Raw genomic sequence first — 22,631 nt, forward strand, 5'->3', positions numbered from 1 at the left:
TATGATGAAGACGAAACTCAAAATCATTTGGACCTTTGTATAGAACAGGAAGTTTAAACTGAGCCATGAAGATTTTGTTACCCAGTGATATAATCACCTGATTCTAATTAGACAATTAATTAAGCCAAGGAAACTAAAAGTTCATTTATTATTCACACACTGATTCAGAATTAATTATTGTTCTTACTTTGTATGTTATGGTATCATAAGAAACACAGAATTGTTGAATATGTGTCCTTTTTATATCACAAAAAGAGCCCAGTTTCAATTAACAACGATGTCTTATTTATTGTACTTAAAGTTCAAAAACTTTTCTCATCACTGTATATAGTCAGAAGAGATTTTGCTGAGCTAAGATACTGAAGGATGTATTCCCAGTAGCATCTTAAAGATCCTATTCTACTTTATTTCAGTGGTACAGAAGACCTGATTATAACTTTTTTGACAATTACAAGACATATCGTCAAAAGTATCCTGATCAGCCATTTTATATTCTGCACCCCCAAACACAGTGGCAGATCTGGGATATTCTTCAGGAGAACAGTCCAGAGGACATTCAGCCCAATCCACCATCTTCTGGATTGCTTGGTGAGTTCAGAGGACAGGACATGGTTAGACTATTAGGTCACAGACCAGGTTCAATTTGCACCTGCTTCAGTTCTATAAAATGTGAAATGTATCTGTCTTTGGAATTGAATAGCTTGTATGTCAAATAATACAAATACATCTGAATTCTCCAAATCAAGGTGGTGGTGTATATTATGACTGACAGAAGTCTCATACAAGACCAGATGACTCAATACGGCATCAGGTGTCCAATGTTCAATAGAATTTTGTAAATACACACGAGCCGAAACATGTCCATGTCAGTTTTATTTTTTATCTACACTTTAGTCTGTTTTAAGTTTTATCTACACTTTAGTCTGGCTTTTTTAAATTTTGTTTTGCTTGTTCATGCGAGACCCTTCTTCTCTGATGTTTAACCAGGTCTATGAGCAATAGTGATCCCTTGTGAATCCAAGATCACATTGAATAAGAACATAAGAACATAAGCAATGCCTCCACTGGGTCAGACCAGAGGTCCATCGTGCCCAGCAGTCCGCTCACACGGCGGCCCAACAGGTCCAGGACCTGGGCAGTAGCCCTCTTTCTATACCCCTCTATCCCTTTTTCCAGCAGGAAATTGTCCAATCCTTTCTTGAACTCCAGTACCGTACTCTGTCCTATTACGCCCTCTGGAAGCGCATTCCAGGTGTCCACCACACGCTGGGTAAAGAAAAACTTCCTAGCATTAACCCGAGAGCAGCATTTTTTTTTCAGTAGATTCTGCATGGCATACCCCAGAACATATCGACTGGCCAGTGACGGGAAATACTCAAACCCATGGAAAAATCCCTTGGGGGTTCCACAAGGCTCCCCTCTATCACCCACACTATTCAATATTTATATCTCATCCTTAGGCCATCTATTACAAAAGTTAAACTTAAACTATTACATATACGCAGATGATATAACTATTTTAATAACCTTAAAAGACATAACAAACGAAATTATAGATCACCTATCTCACATAATGACTGAAATCGAAAAATGGACAACCGACTTCAAACTGAAACTAAACACAGAAAAGACAAAAGTCTTCCTGGCAAGCCCCAAGGACAAAATTACCAGAACATCGTTACAATTAAATGGCTACGGATACCCAATCTCCAAAACCATAAAAATACTGGGAATCACACTAGACACTCACCTAACCATGGCTGATCACACGAACTTAGTGGTGAAGAATTGCTTCTGTACACTGTGGAAACTCAGGACCATTAAAAAATACTTTGACGCTACATCCTTTAGACTACTGGTGCAGTCCCTGATCCTATCAAGTCTGGACTACTACAATATCATTTATCTAGGAATCCCAAAGAAAACAGTACAAAGATTAAGAATAGTGCAAAACACAGCAGTTCGCTTGATCTTCGGACTGAGGAAAAACGACCAAAAGGTTATACTGGCTACCAATGGAGGCGCGAATACTGTTCAAGTTTGCCTGTATTTGTTTCAAGCAGATCTGGGGACTAGCGCCTTCTTACCTATTACCATATTTCATATTACGCAACCCCACACGACCAACCAGAAACCACAACATATTCATATATCCAACGATCACAGGCTGCAAATACAAATTCTTTCTGGACAGGTCCTTCATGTTCCAAACAGGCAAATAGCAGTCCTGGCTGGGAAACTACATTGGCGAAGCCAGACTGACCTACAGCGCATTCCGGAAAGCAATTAAAACCGTATTATTTGACAAATTCCTCACATAAACAGAAGCCTCACCACTTTCCAAGTTATACTTTCCCGCCCCAACCTCGATGTAATATGCTGTCCTTTTATCTTTATCCTATGTAATAAGTTGTACCCTCACTTTTTACATTCTGTAATTCTTCAATGTGAACCGCCTAGAAGTCTTATGACTATGGCGGTATAGAAGAATAAAGTTGTTATTATTATTATTATCTATGTTGCTTGCCCATAGAAGATTCACTGGCTGTAATTAGAGTATTTAATGGAGTGTAGATGGTCAAGAGGGGCTAGTTCTGATTCTGGGGGCCTTTATTTTTTAAATTTTGTGGTAGGGGTAAATGACCCTAATTTATTTTTCATTTCATTTTCATCGCTTTTATTGGGTTTTCAGTAGTTTAATTTCAGAAAACAAAATGAGCCCACACTGCTACCCTTGCACACTCCAAAATGAAAGTGAAACAAACAGCAAAGCAACTTAAAATTGCTCAGTATACATTCCTGCTGTGCAGGCTGAAAATTGACTCCTAAATGGCCTTCACTTGTAGATCTGATTTGTTGTAATTTTCTCGCTCAGGTATTCTACTAATGATGGACCTCTGTGATGAGGTAAATGTTTATGAATTCATCCCTTCAAAACGAAAGACAGACATTTGCCATTATTATCAAAGGTTTCAAGATCGTGCCTGTGTCATGGGTGCCTATCATCCCTTGCTTTTTGAGAAGAACCTGGTGAAGAAGATCAATCAAGGAAAGGATGAACACATTTATGTAAAGGGCAGAGTGACCTTGCCTGGTTTTAGAAAAATTCAATGTTAGTTTCAAAGAGAAAACCTTATACTTCACATACCCTGACTGAGGAGTGAGGTTCATTTCTGTCATGGTACCCACAAAAATAACCCCTTTGAAAACACTGCCCCCTAAAAAAAAAAAAAAAAAAAACACCTCAAGGTGAATGAAATTCTTTGGCTTACAAAGACTGTTGTTTGTACCCTGAATGGATGTTGTTTGTACCCTGATGTGTTTTTTTTTAAAGTGAAGGTTTTGAACAGTCAGGATTGTAACATTTGAACACTTTGATCACCAAAATAACTTCTTTTGGAAGGATTTTTTGTTGTTCTTAATTTTATTTGCGTGTCCTGAGGTACATGAAGGAAATTTATTTAGATGTTTTGAGCGATATCTCTTCCTCATGTTTTGTATGAAAATAAGAGGGGCTGCTGAAAAGTTGTCAGCCTAACCAAAAAAGCTGAGGCAGTCTCCATTGAGGGCTAAACACTTAGGGCTCCTTTTACAAAGGTGCGTTTGGGCTTTAACTCGTGGAATAGCGCGCGCTAGACCTTAACGCCAGCATTGAGCTGGCGTTAGTTCTAGAAGCATAGCGCGGGTTTAGCGCACGCTAAAATCCTGCGTGCGCTAAAAACGCTAGCGCACCTTAGTAAAAGAAGCCCTTAGTCAAACGATTTTCCATTTTTTTCGTTCCGTATTATTCTGACAGAACAAAAAAAAGTAGAAAATCACTGGACTAAGTGTATAGCCCTTGACAGAGACTGCCCTCAATGGAGACTCCCTCAACTTGGTTGGTTGGGCTGAGAACTTTTCAGTCACCCCTTGTACATATTTGTATCTTATAGTGTAAATTTTTTCATAGGGAAGCAGGGACATAAGAACTAGTTACCAAATTCAGAGGTTTTTTAATTTACTAATTATTAAGTTGGATATTTTCAAATCATTGTAGAGCAAGGAAATAAATTGTCATGTCAGCATATCTGTATCAAACTAAGGGGCCCTTTTTCTAAGTTATGTTAGGTTCTAATATGCACCTAATGCAGTCAAAATAGCCTAGTGCAGGAAATTTAAAAACATTTTGTGTTAATGTTGCCATCTGCACGTGCTAATCATGAGAAATTTCTTTTGTGTATTTTTTGGAGGGGGCGTGTTGAGTCAGAGAATGGGCATGGATGTGCGAATAAGCTATTATGTTGATCATAACGCCACGCTAATGGTTAGTTTGTCTATAACGTGGGAGCCCTTAACGCCTACTAAATGGGAAGCAACAAGTGCTCCTGCATTAATTTTTTGAAATGGTGGCATGCCAATGCTAACAGAGTATGGTTATATATTAAAAAAAAATAGAAAATAGCCTTTTTAATGCTGTGCTAGAAATAGGCTAAGTGTGCAGAAAAGGTCTAAATAAAGATGCATTAAGCCTATTTCTCAGCACAGGTCCAACAAATTACATATAAATATTAGTCTCTGCCAAAGGAAGCTTACCATTTAAGGAGGAATCTAAGGCGATGGGAGATAAAGCAGTCTGTTCAAGGTCTAAGTGTAGCAAGATTTAAAATTAAGTCAGTTGGGGCATTTAACTAAAGTACGCTGAAATATGGGCATAGCACTTGTAATGCAAAATTTTTCTAAACACAAAGCCCAGATTTTACACAGCATATTTTAGACTTTTTAAAAAATAATTTTATGAGATTCATGCGCTAATATAGTTATTAGTACATGCTGCTACCTGCTGTAGTTAACATGAGAGTGCTTAGGACCAGATTCTCCCAAAAAACTGCCAAAAGTTAGGCACCAAGTGCCTGTCAGTGCCTAACTTAAGTGTTTTTATTGGTTTTAAGTGTCACGATAATTAATCACGCCATTAAAAGCCAAGCAAAAGCAGATTAAAAAAAAAAAAAATTAGGCACTGCTAGGCACCCTTCAGGACCAGTGCCTAAGTACATGGTGCCTAGCAGTAGAGAATGACACAGGGAAAAAATTTGTCCCCATCTCCGCCCTGTCCCCGTGAGCTCGTCCCCGTCCTGTCCTATCCACAGCCCCATCTCGTCCCTTCCACACAAGCCTCAAAATGTTTTATACTGAACCTTAAAGTATAAAAAGAAACAATAGTCTGTACAATTGTCATTATATAAATGCAAATTCTGGCTGCTAAACTAGAGAAAGGGATGTTCAGCTGGCAGGGCTTTGTTTATAAATTTTTATCAACACAACCAATATACTACATACTACTTTATCCTAAAGCAAAATAAAAGAAAAGAAATAGAAATAGAAATTTTTTTTCTACCTTTGTTGTCTGGTTTCTGCTTTCCTCATCTTCTCCTTATTTAATTCCTCCATCCACTATCTGCCTTCTCTCTGCCTCTTCCATTTGCTCTGTTACTGTGCCTCTGCCTTCCATCCCCCCCGCCAATTGGTCTGGCACCCATCTTCTTCCCTTCGCTCCCCCCATAGTTTGACATCTGTCTCCTTCCCTTCCAGCGTCTTCTCCCCACTCTCTCTCTTCCCCATTTCCTTTGCTTCAGCGTCTGTTTCTTTCCACCCCGCTTGAGCATCTGTTCCTCTCCACCCCCCTGCAGCACCCCTTGCATGGTGGTCCAAGCATCTCCCTTCCCCTTACTTTTGTGGTGCGGTTTAATTTAATTTGTTCAAGCAGCCAGAGCCTGAAGTCGGGCAGGCTCTGGCTGCTTGAACAAATTAAATTAAACTAAGGTGAAGGGAGGGAGGGAGGGACATAGATGTGGCGGCGATTGGTAGGTAGGAAGGAGAGAAGGAGATAGATGCGGCGGCCATCGGGAAGGATGGGCGCGCAATCGGTGACCGCACAAGTTCCCTCCCTTAACTGCAGAGACAAGGCCATTCACTGCTCCACGGGCAGAGGATGGACTTCTCCCCGTACCCGCGGTGAGCACTTTCTTTTTCCCTACTGTGCCATTCTCTACCTAGCAGTGTCTAGTGACACTGAAGCCCAGAGGAGGGCATGTTTGCGGGTGATGCTGGACTATAGCATCACTAGACACCACTGGCTGTGATTCTACAAGGACTCAAGGCACCAGAAATGTAGCCCTATAAAACCATGGCTCACATTTTCGGCACCTAGGATCCTTGCTAGCCATGATTCTGTAAATGGTGCATGTCCGTGATTGACACACGGCAGGTGCCACTTTTCTAGGTACCTGCCACATCAGGTACTGCTTACAGAATCGGTCTCTCACTGCCTCCTATTTAGAAGGCACTAGGTGCTCCTGTGTTAACGTTACGGTATCCAATTAGCGCATGCTAATCATATTGAGCTAGCCAGATAGTGCAGGACTTTCTACTCTCTGCCCAAGGCATTCCTGCCTCTAAAAAAAATAGTTACCATGCACTTTAGGACCAGATTCTGTGGTGAAAGTTGCATGTGCAAATCCCACTTTATTCCAGGACCAGTAGGTCATTTCCCTCCTCCTGCCAAGGATCTGTAGGAAGCCTCAAAACCTTTGAAGTTTTTACCTTCTCCCCCTCACACCTTACCACTGAGCATGCTCCTGTGTACTCCAATTTCAATTCCTACAGACCAGGCTGTAGGAGCTTATCTTTTCTGTTCGTATTTCTTTTCGTGATTTTACAGTAATTTTCTGTCATGTTCCCTGCGTGGACATCCTTGACTACGGAAGATCGCAGACTGTTGGAGAACGTCTGCTTCTGGGGGGTTCCCTGCTCGGCAGTAAGACCCCCTGGACAGTCTGCACATCAGATCGGAGATCTGGGACCTTTCCCTTTGGAGCTGGCTCACCCCAGATTTGTCCGCTAGTTGGGTGTAGCGTAGGCTGAGCAAACTGCGCTCCTCCACCAGGTGTCTGTGTGACGTGTCCACGAGTGCCAGAGGTCTCCGGCTGTGGTGGGCAGGCCGGTAGGGCAGTCAGAAGACTTGAAATCCAGATTTCCAGTTCACTGAGGCAAAGGATCTCCCTGTAAGCTGTGTTCAGCTCAGTTTCTCTTATCACAGTGAGTGTAAATGTTTGTTTCCTGTCAGCACATGGTTATATGAGAGCAAGCTAACAGCTTAAATCTGAAATTTAGGGGGGTCTTTAAAAAGGGAGGTTTAGGTGGTTTCCCTGCATGTCCTAAGTTCCCCCCTTAAAATCTCTGTTTTTGAGGGTTCTCTGTGATTTTCCTGGACTATTTTTAGTCAAAACAGGGCCTCAGTGGTCAATTTAGATTTTTTCAGATATGATTTTAAAGTAATTTTTCATATTTGCCTATTTCATTTTTGAAAGAAAACCACATAGAAGACCTCCCCAGGGCAGGATGGGATAGATTCATGCCTCATTTGTGTTGGATAGCTGTCGGTTTCACAGCCGTGTTCCACATTCGATGCGGCCCGTGAGGGGGGTGAGATTTGCTCGAATGCGGTGCCTTTGACCTCCGGGGATGGCCTCCTCCTTCGTGGCACAGGCGTGTCTTTCCAAGCTGCACCATGCTCCTTACACTGGTGCTTCATGATTTGGATTTTCTCATCTCCGGAGTGGATTGCATGGCCCCAAGAAAAACCTAAGGTTTGCCAAAATGTTTATAACAATAAAAAAAAAAAAAAAGAAAAATTTGGCAACTGAATTTCAATCCTACTTGAGACAAACACTGGTGCCTATATTGGACCCCAACGTCAAAATAAATTCTGCCCTGTACATCATTAAGTCTTATTTATTTAAGATTATTTTAAATATTAATACATGTGGAAAAACTTTTTCTCAAAAAGACACAGTGTTGCTTCAATGAGGAGGAAACAAATGAAGTTATAAATCCCCAAACTATGCAATGAATTGATACAAAAATTTACTTGATGTGAAAAAATCACTAATTTAATGTAATCTAATAAAATGTTGAAACCGTAAATGCGATCCAACTTATCTGAGTTCCAAAGGAATACTGTCGCTGCTCGACAGAGCTCCGTTTTGAATTCTTCATCAGGAGCAGAGACAAATCAGTCCTTTGTTTGAAACATAAACAAGTATAATTCTGTGTATTCTTTTCAGATTTGACAATGAATTCCGATGGTGCATCCAGAACTTAGCTCAATCCAGTGCAGCGTTGATTGAGCTAAGTTCTGGACGCACCATACAGTGATTCTGGTGGTACCCGATTGGCAGTAGCGGCTGTGGTATGCTGCCTTGTTTCGGCTCCAGCAGGATTGGGGGGCTTCGGTTACCTTGTCATTTTCTCCTCACACAGGGTCCAATTGGGATGAAGGATCCGAACTGCTTCAGTCTTATGGCATGGCTCTTGAGCCCGCGGCCTCGACTGGCTGGGGCTATTCTTTGGTAGTGATTTCTGAGTTGCTTCACTTGGTGCACCCTCAGACAGGTGGATCCTTCTCTTCCAGTGATTCCTCGGATCCTGGTGTTTCTGCAGGAAGGTCTGCAGAAGGGTCTAGCAATAGCTTCACTCTGGATTCAGCTTGCTGGTCTTTCACGTATGGGCCCTCCTTCCCTGAGGGGCTCCTTGGCAGTTCATCCGGATGTGGGTCGTTTTCTGTGGGCTGCACTACATCTGAGACTTTCCCTTGTGCCTTCCCTGTCCAACCTGGAACCTTAATGTGCCTTTCTGCATTTCACAAATTCCGCAAATGATGCTGCATACTGTCCCTTGTTTTCTTCCAAAATTGGTTTCCGATTTCCATGTAAATCAGGAAGTCCAGCTTCCTGCTTTTGGCTTCCTCTGATTCGGGGGAGCAGGCCTGGTGCTGCAGGCCTTAGCTGTGTGCAGGCTTCTGTTGCACTATCTGGAGGCTACCAATGAGTTTGGCCTCTCTGACCTCCTGTTTGGTCTGGCGGATTCTGTCCACAAAGGTAGGCCAGCATCTAAGGCTAGCATTTACAGGTGGCTTTAAGTGGCCATTTTTGTAGTGGTTGGGAAGGAGACCCCCTCCTAGGGATGTGTGCTCCTTCAACCAGAGGAGTTTTCCTCTTGGGCAGAGTTGTCGGCTATGTCTCTGGATGAGATTTGCATACTTTCACCAAGTTTTACAGGATCGATGTGGCAACCAAGCAGGATACTACTGTTGGGGCCTCTGGATTGGCAGCAGGCTCATCAGTCCCACCCTGACTTTTTGGGACAGCTTTGTTATGTACCACTGGTCCCGGAATAAAGTGGGATTGTACAAGAATGAAAGACTATGTTCTTACCTTTGCTAATCTTCTTTCTTGTAAATCCTCACTTTATTCCGGGAGCCCGCCCTAAACGCATTGATTTGTCGATTGTCTGCCGTAAAAGTACAGGTGAGCTGGGTTTCTGACCATCAAACTGGATTTAGCTCTTCATCTAGGAGGGTTCCCTAGTTCAGGTGCCCTCCTCTGTCAGTACAGGCTATGTCTCCCTTTAGCACTGTTTTGTTGTTCAAGTTTTCACTGTTTTATAACATGTTATTTTGTTTTGCATTGTTGTTGCATTTGTTTTATGAGCAGAATTGATTTGCTTGTCAGGGAGTTCCCCGTTCCTCTCTCTCTCTCTCTTGTTCTTATCCTCTACAGATGTTCCTGGCTGCTTTAAGACTGACTAGAGTACACAGGAGCATGCTCAGTGGTAAGGTGTGAGGGGGGAGGGGGGTGAAAGCTTCAAAAGCTTTGAGGCTTCCTACAGATCCCTAGCAAGAGGAGGGAAATAACCCTCTGGTCCTGGAATAAAGTGAGGATTTACAAGAAAGAAGATTAGCAAAGGTAAGAACCTAATCTTTTGTTGTGTGTGCAACTTAAATTAGCACCAATAATTAACAAGCAATTATTGACACTACTTAGAATTTACGTGCACAACTTTCTAAGCATATTCTATAAAGTGGTATGTGTAAATTCAAGTGCATGGATCTCAAAAGGCGGCGTGGCCAGGGAGGAGCATGAGTGGGTCAAAAGTGTTCCTAAAAGTTAGGTGCACTGTTATAGGACATACCCGATCTGTGCACAAGTTAGGCACAGGCATTTAAGCCTGGTTTTCATTAACATAAATGCCTGCACCTAAATGTTAGCCACGTGAACAGGCGCTACTTGTAATTCTTTAATCTGTGCCTAATTCCGGAAATGTCTATAGAATCATAGTAAGCACCAACCTTTTCAGTGCCAATTTTTTTTACATTTTGGCCCTGATTCTACAATATAAAGGTTCCTTTATGTCAATCTTCAGTTAGGCGCCATTTAAAGAATGACGCTTAGCAGTGACTAAATTGGACTTAGGCACCGATAGTTGTTAAAATCTTAGGCACCTCCAATTTTTGCCAGTGTTTTCTTGGCCTAAATACCAACATCTACACGCTAAACATGGATCCACGCACAATCCACCCATAACCATGCCCATTTTCTGGGAAGCATCTACAGCCCAATTAATTTTAATTTTTGCTAATTATGAGCTCATTATTGCTCGTTAACAGTGCCAATTAAGCAAAAAATTAAATTAGGTGCCCGATCTAGGCACCTAACTTCAGGCGCCATTTATAGAATCTGGGCAATTGTGCTCAGCCTTTTACAGTAAGCGCGTATTAAGGCTTAATGTTCTTTAATAAAAGGGCTCCTTGGTTCTCATTTCATTATGGCAACCACTGGGTTGCTTCCTTTGCTTCCACTCTTATGGAGTTCAGTTGAAGTTAGAATTTATTGTATGTTCTCAATAATATACCACTTTGGTTGGAAAATAAAATAAACATTGATTTGTTTTGATCAACATGCTAAGTTTTCCTTTCATAGTTTATGAGGTAACAGCCTTTCATTATGAAAACCTAAAATAATCTTTCTACATTTCCTTTTAGAGTACTGTGTCTGGGTGTAATAAGTCTGTACGTACTGTACTTCTGTCTTTATCACAACGTGCTGCTACCAAATTTCCTATAATCCTTTCTTGTGTTTATTTCTTTGTGTTATTATGATTGTCAAGATTTAATGTATGCAGTTCATCATGCATACTTTAAACAGAATATTTGATTTTATGGTGATAAACAGCTGATTTGAGGGAAGTAAAATTATTATTACCAACAACTGTTAAAAAAACAAAGATTGTATGAAAGCAGGAAGTTTGTGATTTATTGCAACAGCTACAGAGGAAGAGCACAAAGAGGCACTGTACTTCTATTTTTGTACATTTATTAATCAGTAATTATTAGTATACATAAGAACATAAGAATTGCCGCTGCTGGGTCACACCAGTGGTCCATCGTGCCCAGCAGTCCATTCACGCGGCGGCCCCCAGGTCAAAGACCAGTGCTCTAAATGAGTCCAGCCTCACCTGCGTACATTCCAGTTTAGCAGGAACTTGTCCAACTTTGTCTTGAATCCCTGGAGGGTGTTTTCCCCTATAACAGCCTCCAGAAGAGCATTCCAATTTTCTATCACTCTCTGGGTGAAGAAGAATTTCCTTACGTTTGTACAGAATCTATCCCCTTTTAACTTTAGAGAGTGCACTCTCGTTCTCTCTACTTTGGAGAGGGTGAACAACCTGTCTTTATCTACTAAGTCTATTCCCTTCATTATTTTGAATGTTTCAATCATGTCCCCTCTCAGTCTCCTCTTTTCAAGGGAGAAGAGGCCCAGTTTCTCTAATCTCTCACTATACGGCAACTCCTCCAGCCCCTTAATCATTTTAGTCGCTCTTCTCTGGACCCTTTCGAGTAGTACTGTGTCCTTCTTCATGTACGGTGACCAGTGCTGGATGCAGTATTCCAGGTGAGGGCGTACCATGGCCCGGTACAGCGGCTTGATAACCTTCTCCAATCTGTTCGTAATCCCCCTTCTTAATCATTCCTAGCATTCTGTTCGCATTTTCACCGTCACCGCACATTGCACAGATGGCTTCATTGACTTGTCGACCAGTACTCCCAAGTCTCTTTCCTGGGAGGTTTCTCCAAGTACTGCACTGGACATCCTGTATTCGTGTATAAGATTTTTGTTACCGACATGCATCACTTGACATTTATCCACGTTAAACCTCATTTGCCATTTCGCAGCCCATTTCTCGAGCATGTTTATGTCACGTTGCAGGTCTTCGCAATCCTCCTGCGTCTTCACTACTCTGAATAACTTCGTATTATCCGCAAATTTAATCACCTCACTCGTCGTACCAATTTCCAGATCATTTATAAATATGTTGAAGAGTACGGTCCAAGCACCGAACCCTGTGGCACTCCACTCGTGATGCTTTTCCAGTCCGAGTATTGTCCATTTACCCCACTCTCTGTTTCCTATCCGCCAGCCAGTTTTTAATCCACTTCACCCTCGATTCCATGGCTCGCAATTTTTTGAAGTAGTTGTTCATGCGGAACCTTGTCAAACGCCTTCTGAAAGTCCAGATATACAACCAAGTCACCCTTGTCTATCTGCCTGTTTACTCTCTCAAAGAAGTGCAGCAAGTTCGTCAAACAAGATCTTACTTTGCTGAAGTTGTGCTGGCTGGTCCTTATCAGATTGTGTCCATCAAGGTGATCAATGATGAGGTCCTTTATCAGCGCCTCTACCATCTTTCTCGGTACGAGGTCAAACTCACCGGTCTGTATTTTCCCTGGATCTCCCCTTAAACCTTTCTTGAAGATCGGCATAACATTCGCCACTTTCCAGTCTTCTGGAATCCTTCCCGATTTGATCGACAGATTGGCTATTAGTTGAAGCAGTTCAGCTATAGCCCCTTTCAGTTCCTTGATTACCCTCGGATGGATGCCATCCAGTCCCGGGGATTTATCATTTTTAAGCCTATCAGTATGCCTGCATACCTCTTCTAGACTGACCATCAACCCTGTCAGTTTCCCATGTTCATTTCCCGCATATAGCCTGTCGGCTTCCAGTATGTTGTGTATATCCTCTTCAGTAAATATAGACACAAAAAATGTGTTCAGTTTGTCGGTGTTGTTCTCCTTTAGCACTCTCTTTATTCCGTGGTCATCCAATGGCCCCACCGCTTCCTTTGCGGGTCGTTTCCCCTTAATATATCGAAAAAACGGCTTGAAGTTTTTTGCCTCCTTGGCTATTTTTACCTCGTAGTCTCTTTTGGCTCCTCTTACCGTGTTATGGTACCTGCTTTGATGCTGTTTGTGCTTTTTCCAGTTTTCATCCGGTTTTGACCTTTTCCATTCCTTAAACGAAGTCTTCTTGTCTCTGATCGCTTCCTTCACCACTACAGTGAGCCACGGCGGTTCCTTGTTCTTTTTCCTCTTGGATCCCTTGTTGATACGGGGTATATACATATTTTGCGCCTCGGTGACTGTGTCCTTAAAAAGGGACCATGCTTGCTCTAGCGTTTTTACAGTGCTTATCCTCTCCTTAGTCTTCTACCCCACCATGAGTCTCATCCCTTTGTAATTCCCTTTTCGGAAGTTCAGTGCCATGGCCGTCGTTCTGGATCGATGTTTTGCCCCCGTGTCCAGGTAGAAGCGGATCATATTGTGATCACTGCTTCCCAGCGTCCCTTCTACTTCTACACCTTGCACCGGTCCTCTTAGTCCATTTAGAATTAAGTCCAGAATCGCATTTCATCTCATATTTTCATTGACAAGTTGTTTCAGGAAGTTGTTCGCCTACAGCAGGGGTGCCAAACTCAATCACATTAAGGGGTCAAAATCCAAAACACAGGCAAAGTCACGGGCCAGACTCCGCCCAATCTCCACCCCAGGCCCCGCCCCCATAATAGTACTAATTATAACACCATTTTTTCCATTCATTTTTCATATATACACACACAATATAATATTATTAACACAAAATGGTAATAGTTAACCACAAAATTAAACTACACAAAACACACTGTATGCTTCTCAATATTCATTCCTACCAGAACATACATAACCCCTATACAAATACAGAGCCAAAAACTAAAAGTACTAATATATAAAAATGAAACCCTAAGATTCAAGACTCTGCATGCAGTACAACCCCAGAGAAAAATAAACAAATGTATTTCTTCCTGAGCAGTGCAAAAGATAGCAGATTAAAACTCTCAAAATTGACACAATTCAAACACTAAATTGAAAATAAAATCATTCCCCCTACCTTTGTCATTCCCTCTCTCACCACTGCAGCTTTGCAGAATATTACTGGAGGCAGCAGAGGTACTCATGCTCCCCTACCCCTGCGCACAATGTACTGCTGGGCCAGACCAGTAGGGAGGTGGAGCTGGAGGAGGAAGTCAGGAGGGGAAGTGGAGCTGGAAATCAAGAGGGCAAGCCTCCGGTTATAATCAGCGCCCATCCCCCCTCGCTGCCTCAATTTTCTCTTATGGTCTTGCTTCCTCTTCTCTACTGGTGTGGTGTGAACTTGCGCATGCCAGTAGCACACCAAAAATGAATTTAACTGTACCGACCCCAGCGATGCTTCCCAGGTGGGGCCGGCACAGTTAAATTCATGTCTGCTGCACTGCCGGCACGCGCAAGTTGACAATCACACCAGCGGTGTAAATTACTGGCCAGCAATAGGGTGTGTCGCTGGGGTAGTTTTTGTTGTGTTGCCAACACGCACAAGCTGATGATTACCGCGGCCCACGAGTGCTATTGTTACCGTCAAGTGAAGGCCCAAAACAGAAAGCAAGGCAACATCGTGAAGCCCTGTTTACTCCCCCATAATGCCGGCCCTGAACCGCAGGCCGCATAAAACAGCCCCAAGTGCCTTATGTTTGACACATGTGGCCTACAGCATCCAGGAACTTGGTCTCACTACTGCAGTCGGAGGTGCCTAGATTCCATTCTATCCCCGGATAATTGAAGTCACCCATGATAACTGCGTTGCCTCTTTTGCAGTTCCGTTTAATCTCATCTGTCGTTTCTCCATCAATTTCTTCAGATTGCCCTGGGGGGCCAGTAGTAGATGCCGATCTTCGTTTCCGTTCCATTTGTTTCTGGAATTTTGACCTATAGAGACTTCCTTATTTTTCGTTTCCGCCTTGAACTCTCGGTAAACTCAATTCCCTCTTTGACATATAGGGCAATACCCCCATCTTTTTGACCCACTCTATCTCTACGGTATAGCTTGTATCCCGGTAGCACAGTGTCCCAGATGTTTTCCTTGTTCCACCATGTTTCCGTGATGCCGATGATGTCAAGATTATCTTTTTGTTCCATAGCTTCCAATTCCCCCATCTTATTCCTTAGGCTCCTTGCGTTCGTGTACATACACTTGAGTTTGCGGGCTGTTACTTACTTTCTTGCATTACAAACGCCTCCTTATTCCTTTGTCATCATCCCCCCTCCCCACTCCTGAAATCCATATATGTCCTTGAAATTTCCACACATCTTCTCTTTCATAAGGCTGTGCTTTTTCAGGAGTGCACCTCTGTACAGTGTCTGTGTACTTAATGATGATTCCTCCATGCTACTTAGGCCTTGCTATGTCTCTAAGCATCACTGGGTTACTTTCAGATACTTGGAGGAGATGAAAACATCCCAGGGAGAGGAAGGACCAAAGCTCGAAATCCCCAAAGTTGCTGGATCCGTGACCACTACGAGGTGTAAGGTAGTGGTGGTTTGTAATTTTATCTTCTAAGGAGTACAGAGGCGTCCATCTGCAGACCAAACATGAGGTGTGCTGTCTGCCTGGTGTCAAAATCTGAGATATTATGGAGAGCTTTCCAAGACTCATCAAGGAACAATGTCTGAAAAGCAGTATATAATAATGTTTAGAGTATGGGAAACAAAGTTCTGAATCTACAGTAGAGGCTGAGTTGGATTTAGTGGTGATCACAGAAAAGTGAGTCATGGAGAACTATGACTGGATATAGTTATACCGGGGTATAATCTGTTCAGGAAAAACAGGGTAGAAAGAAATATGTTATATGTTGAAGATCATATTAAAGCCACAATTGCAAGATCTACAGGGTAAAGAAGAGACACTGTGGGTCAATCTGGAAAGAGGCAACGGAAAATGTATTTACATTGGTGTGATATACAGGGTTTTACAAATACAAGGAAAAACAACCCCATAAAAAACAAACAACAACAAAAAAAGAAAATTGGGGCAGAGGCTGTACAATCAACCTGAGATAATGTGTGCCTGTGTATTGAAACATCAATAAAAATTTATTTAAATATAATTTAAAAGCTGTGAACAATCTGTATTGCTTATTGGGTCGAAAGTCCTAAAAGTGCTGAGACCAATCTGTTTGATGGACACTGTGTCAAAGGCATGTGTTGTAGACCACAGGTATATGTTCTACCATGTTTCCCCGAAAATAAGACCTACCTGGAAAATAAGACCTAGCATAATTTTCAAGGTAGGTCTTAATATAAGCCCTGCCCCCAAAATAAGCCCTAGTCCCGGGATTCGCCGGCAATTCTTCAACCCGGCACCACTGCTGTTGTCCCCACCACCACCACCACGCAGCCAAACCGCTGCTGATCCTCCATCCTTCCTGAAAAGGTTCCAGTCCCAATACAGCCTTGCCCAACTTCTGCTGTCTTAGGACGGATGCATCCGGAGACACCCCTTAGAAAGAAACCACACACATTCCCATGTTCTCAGTTGTATATCTAAAGGGTGTCTGTTTATTATGAGTGCTTAATAGAATGAGGAAACAGAGCTCAGAACACAAAGAGAAAGGACATTGTGGCATCTTGGCAAATGCAAACTGTTTCAGCAATCTTCATATATGTTACACAAACAGGAATGGAATAGACTTACAAGAAGTATATGCCCCTTCACTTCCCTCCCCGCTGACTGCGAGCGAGCCCTACCTTCAACCGAAGCAGCATCGGGCTGGCAGCACTCTAAACAGGCTGCTTCGGCCTTGTCTGTTGGGGATTTCACTCTGCCGCTTTACTGATGTCATCATCAATAACGCGGCAGATTGAATTCCCCAATGGACAAGGCCGAAGCAGCCTGTTTAGAGTGCTGCCAGCCCGACACTACTTCGGATGAAGGCAGGGCTCGTTCGCGGTCGGCAGGGAGGGAAGGATGGTCAGCAGGGGTTCGGCTGCACGGTGGGGGCAAGGGGGATGCTCAAGGGTTCTGCTGCACAAGGGATGGGAAAGAGGGAGGGAAGGTTAGCAGCTGGGCAAACCTGCTGCACAGGGATGGGAGTGTGGGAGGGGAGGATAGATGCACATGTGGGGGAGAGAAAGGAAAGAGGAAGAATTGGGGTAAAGGAGAGGAAGAAAGAGATCATGTGCATATCCTGAAAATATGACCTAGTGCCTTTTTAGGGCCCCAAATTAATATAAGACACTGTCTTATTTTGGGGGAAACACGGTAGATCCGACACGGTCCCCACTTTTTAAAAAAAATATATACAGGCTTCCTCTACAGACAGAAGAAGTGGACACAGATTGAACAGTAGTCATTCAGTATATAGCTGTAAAAGGGGAAATACTACTTTGTAAATCTTTATTCATTTTTGAATCTTACAACAATTGAATTAAACATAGTAAAACAATTTTACATTTCACTTGTATTTCCAATCAAATATTCTTATAAAAGGGGAAATACTACTAATATGTGATTTTAATATGCCAGTTGTTAATCGGGGCATCTCTATTGTGGAGTCTCCTAGAAGTACGGAAATCCTGGATTCACTACAAGGAGAACTGCGGGATGGTACCATACTGGACTTAGTGCTTACAAACAGGGAAAGTGTTTCTGATGTTATAATGGGTGATCATCAGTGATCACCACATGAGGGCTCATTCAAAAGTGAAGGTTCTAGACCAGGGGTGTCCAACCTGCGGCCGCGTGAGGCCCATGAGAGCCACTGCCCATGGCTTTAAGGGAACACTGCAGCAAGATGGAGGCGGGAGCTGGCAAGAAGATAAAAACCCACGGCACAGAAGGGAGTGAGGGAGAAGGGCGTGTTGGAACTTGAGAAGGAGGTGCTGCCTATGGCTTTCAACAAAAAAATGACTAGCAGTGAGGAGGGAGTCAGTCTGAAGGTGAACATCCATGGCACAGAAGGGAGGGAGGGAGATGGGCATGTTGGGACTTTAGAGGGAGGAAGCACAAACTTAGGAAAAATGTTGGAAGGAAGGATGGAGGGGCATGAACCTAGGACACAATGAAGGGAAAGAGGGAGGGAAGCATGAGCCATAACATGGAAGAATGGAGGGAGTGAGGGAAAGAGATGCTGAGGTAAGGGAGATAATATAAAGGGAGAATTGGGTGTGAGAGAGGGAAAGAGATGGTGCAATTGAGGAGATAAAGAGGAGAACTGTTGGGCAGAAGAGAGACAATTGGACATGGTGGTGGGAGAGAGTGAGGTAGAGATGCATGGCGCAGAGAGAAGGGGGAGAACATGCTGGGCCGAGGAAGCCTCCTGGACTCAGGGCAGGATTAATTTGTCGAGGGCCCCTAGGCACACAAGTACACTGGGTAAGGGAGATAATATAAAGTAGTGCAAGCAGGTTGCAGGTTCCAGGACTTGAAATTGAAAAGTTATTTTTGTGATTTTCTTGAACTGTAAAAAGAATAAGCATGGTGGGCTAACAGGCTGTTTAGCCACCAATGAGAGTTTTTGTGTGTTTTGAATAGCACTACAGTACAAAGCCAGAAAATAAAGAAATAATAAATTCACACTAATCACCTTTGCTGGACCTTTCTATTTGAAGCAGACACTCCTCTACCCTCCATGCCTCATTCAACCACTTGGCTGAGGCTTGGATGACCCAGGTCAGGACTCTGGCTAATCCAGTCCAGGTCTTACCCGGTCACAGGCTACAGAAGACAAACACAAATAGGGCTGAAGGTGTGGTAGACCCTGATAAATTTTCAGAGGATTTATTTGTGAAGAACTAGCTAAACTAAAGGTGGACAAAGTGATGGGGCTGGATGGTATACATCCAAGGGTATTGAAGGAGCTTAGAGAAGTTCTGCTGGCTAACCTTTTCAATGCTTCTCTAGAGCCAGGAGTAGTAGGGCGGATGCAGTCCCTCTCCACAAGTGGAAGTAGAGAAGATGTAGCGAAACACAGGCCAGTAAGTCAGACTTCTGTGGTAAATAAATTAATGGAAACGCTTTTAAAACAGAGAATATTGAAGTTCCTGGAAGCCAGTGGATTACAGGACCCGAGTCAACATGGATTCACTAGAGGCAGGTCTTCTCAGGCTAATCTGATTAATTTCTTTGACTGGGTGACCAGAAGATTGGATAGAAGGAAAGAGCTAGATGTGGTGTATTTAGATTTTAGCAAAGCCTATGGAAACGTTCCACACAGACATCTAATAAATAAACAGAGTGACGGATTAGTTGAGGAATTGGTTGAGTGGAAGGCGATAGAGGGTAGTGGTCAATAAGAAATCAAATCAGTAATCTTATATTCTGCTTTTTTTAATTCAAATTCAGAGTGAATTACAAGAAAAACCCTATATTAATGAGATCACATATACTTAAAAATTATTACATTTCTCCCTCAATATTCGCAGGGGTTAGGGGCAGAGCAGGCCCGCGAATGTTGAAAATTTGTGAATAACTTTTTGGCTGGCTCTCAGGAATACGACAGGAACTCCCTGCAGCCATTTTGTCTCAGTGATCTGCACGGGGCAGGAGTGTAGGAAGTTCGCTCCTGCCCTGAAAACCCGCTAGACCACCAGGTAAGGTCCGAGAAGGTCTGGAATGCAGCGTTTCCTGTATAAAAAAAAAAATTGCGAATAACCGAATCCGTGGATACTGAAACCGCGGATTCGAAGGGAGAAGTGTACTCAGCGTTAAAATATCAAGAGTAACATTCATCAAAAAAGTAGCAGAGTGGATGCTGTAGATAGGCAGACATAAGAATTGTGATACTGGTACAGACCCAATAACCCTGATAAGCTAACTGATTTCATCAAAGTCTCCGGCAATGAATTCTAGAGTTTAATTACAGTTTCAAGCTCATTTTCAAAAAAGATAGACATCCAAAAGAAAACAAACTGCCACTTGGACGTCATACTAGGCAAAACGTCCAAATGGGCATTTTCAAAATTGACTTTCTGGATGTCTTTCTGGTTGTTTTGTCTCCAGTGTGTCTAAAATTCTTAAGGAGGTGTGTTAGAGGTGGGATTAGGGCAAGCTTAGCACTTGGACGTTTGCAAGGATAAATCAAACCTGTAACAAAATGTCCAGGGCTTTTTTTCCTTAAGTTTGGAGCTAGACCTGTTTTAAAAGGGTCTAAATCCAAAAAGGTGCCCAAACTGACAAGATGACCACTGGAGGGTTTAAGGCTTGACACCCCCCCCCCTCCCCCAGTGGTCACAACCCCTTCTCACCACCCAAAGACAGAAAAAAACAGTACTTTTCAACTGTTCTACCCTATCAGAATGGCTTCCCATCAGCTGATTGCGGCAGGAGAATTCTGATCAGCTGAGCAGGTTTCGTGGAGTTCTGCCAACTCAGCTGTTTGGGGTTTCCCTTGCCAGGATCAGCTGAACTGACAGGGAGAACCATGATTTCTCTCTCCCTCCTTCCCTCACACCTACCAATCAACCCAGCCCTCCTCCACAGAGAGCCACTGTCCTCAGAGCCCTACACCCCACCCTCCAACATCACCTGACATCACTGACACCCCCAATATCACCCGACACCCCCTGACATCACTGGCATCCCTGCAACATCATCCAGGCCCCTCCCCCCATATCTTCTGATGAAAAATTGGCAGGAGGGAAGCCTCCTCTTCAAAATGATGGGCCTTTCCCTTCCCAAAGCATCTTGATATGCAGTGGGAGGGGCCTAAGGCCCCGATTGGCTCAAAATGAAAATTTTCATCTGAAGATACTGGGGGGTCTCGGATGATGTTCGGGGATATCAGTGATCTCAGGTGATGTTGGGGGATTGTCAGAGATGTCGGGGGACTCTATGAAACTGGCTCAGCTGATTGGGATTCCCCTGCCACAATCAGTTGTAGATCACAAGTAGTAAAACAGATTTTATGTTGCTTATGCTAGGAATAAGCAGTGGATTTCCCCAAGCCATCTCAATAATGGCCTATGGACTTCTCTTTTAGGAAATTATCCTAGCTACTTTAGCCTCTTCTCATAGGGAAGTCCCTGTCATCCCAAACCTTTTATCATTTTCATCACCCTTCTGTGGACCTTTTCTAATTCCCCTATATCTTTTTTGAGATACGGCAAGCAGAACTGCACACAATATTCAAATTGTGGCCGTACCATAGAGCGATAAAGTGTAGGAGTGATCATTGTGTTGGAAACTATGTATGAATGAATGTTTTTGTTTGAAAGCTATTTTTTGTGAGTGTGAGATTTTTGAAGTAATGAGGATATTATTGAAATGAAGTTATAGTTTAGAGCAGTGTCTCGCAAACTTTTCTGGCTGGTGGCACACTAAAACCATGCCCCAGCTGGAAGGCACTCGGAAGTCTATGTGATGACGTCATGCGCATGCATGACATTGCATCAACGTCCACGACCTTGCCATTACAGGGATCTGGGAGGTGCGGGGAAAAGAGGAGAGACGCCGGCCAGGGGAGTCAGCTGTGCCGGCTGACTTCTTACAGGACATGCCTCTCACCATGAGAGGCAAGTCCTGTAGGCAGGCAGCTGGCATGGACGACTCTCCTCGCCAGTGTGTCGCGGCACACCAGAAATCTCAGGAGGCACACTATTGTGCCGCGACACACTGGTTTTAGAGTGATCTTGTAACTGAAATATGTAATATGTAGAAATAAAACAAACATAAAGGAAAAAAAACTTTTTTTTTAATTTGACTAACTTATTTTAGTTTATGGCTAGCTTTCAAAGGTAACCCCTTCTTCCTCAGGATGAAATGATGCTGAATTTTTTTTTCAAAGTTTAAGGAGTATTTAGGAATGCTAGTATGACACTTTGGATATGCTGATGTGTGGGAACTGTCTTCCATATCTTGTTTTCAGTTGTTTACTGTGAAGTTTTTCTACATTGCAGTTAGTAGCAGCCTTAGTGGGATGAAAAGTTTGCCTGAATATTTAAACTTGATCCCTGAAGAAGCTGGATGTTCCCAGTGAAATGGGTCCTGTTGAGTGATCCAAGAACTATGGTCCCCTTTCACTAAGCTCATTTCTGCAGTGGCCCACAGTGCCATTACCGCATGGCAGCCGCTAGCACGGCTTTGTAAAAGGATGGGGGGAGGTGAGGGGAGAGGGGGGTGTATATAAGCTAAGAGCAGTTTTGTGCTGTAATCTCTAATGGAGTTCCTTTTCTAGTTTGTCTGCTTAGATCTGTAATATGCTTAAGCGGTACATCAAATGTTAATAAAACATAATCCCCCCCCAAAATTCTGAAATATGAATAGTAATATATAATTTGCAAAAATGTTTTGTTAAATGTTGGGAGTTTATTTGGATCAGTGAAAGATACTATGAAGCAGATATCACAAGCACTATAATTAATAAGGTACTGTGTTATGATTTCTGAGATCTTTTTATCTTCCTTTCATGTGATGATTATATAAGTTTACAGTATTTTCTAAAGGTTTCTGGTTTTTGATGCTTTCTAATGGGGCTCAGAGGTCTAAATAACGTTGTTGCAATTGAACACTCAGCACTCTACTGTTATTACTGCTATTACTTCCATGGGGTGATAGTATAACAACTTTAAAATGATGTAATTCTACCACATGCACTCAACTATGAGTATTTTCCACTCCTACACTGAA

The 22,631-nt window shown here is 42.9% G+C and overlaps 1 protein-coding gene across 1 annotated transcript in view; it reads left to right on the forward strand.

Moving 5' to 3' along the window:
* Positions 1 to 3,265, forward strand: part of ST6GAL1 (ST6 beta-galactoside alpha-2,6-sialyltransferase 1) — a 54,596-nt gene extending 51,331 nt beyond the window's left edge. Inside the window, exons 4-5 of the mRNA XM_033959054.1 lie at positions 414 to 588; positions 2,876 to 3,265. Of these exons, the coding sequence (XP_033814945.1) occupies positions 414 to 588; positions 2,876 to 3,117 (417 nt within the window). The 3' untranslated portion in view covers positions 3,118 to 3,265. The remainder of the gene's footprint in view (positions 1 to 413; positions 589 to 2,875) is intronic.
* The last annotated feature ends 19,366 nt before the right edge of the window (positions 3,266 to 22,631 follow it).

Source organism: Geotrypetes seraphini, chromosome 9 (assembly GCF_902459505.1).
Source record: "Geotrypetes seraphini chromosome 9, aGeoSer1.1, whole genome shotgun sequence".
Lineage (NCBI taxonomy): Eukaryota > Metazoa > Chordata > Amphibia > Gymnophiona > Dermophiidae > Geotrypetes > Geotrypetes seraphini.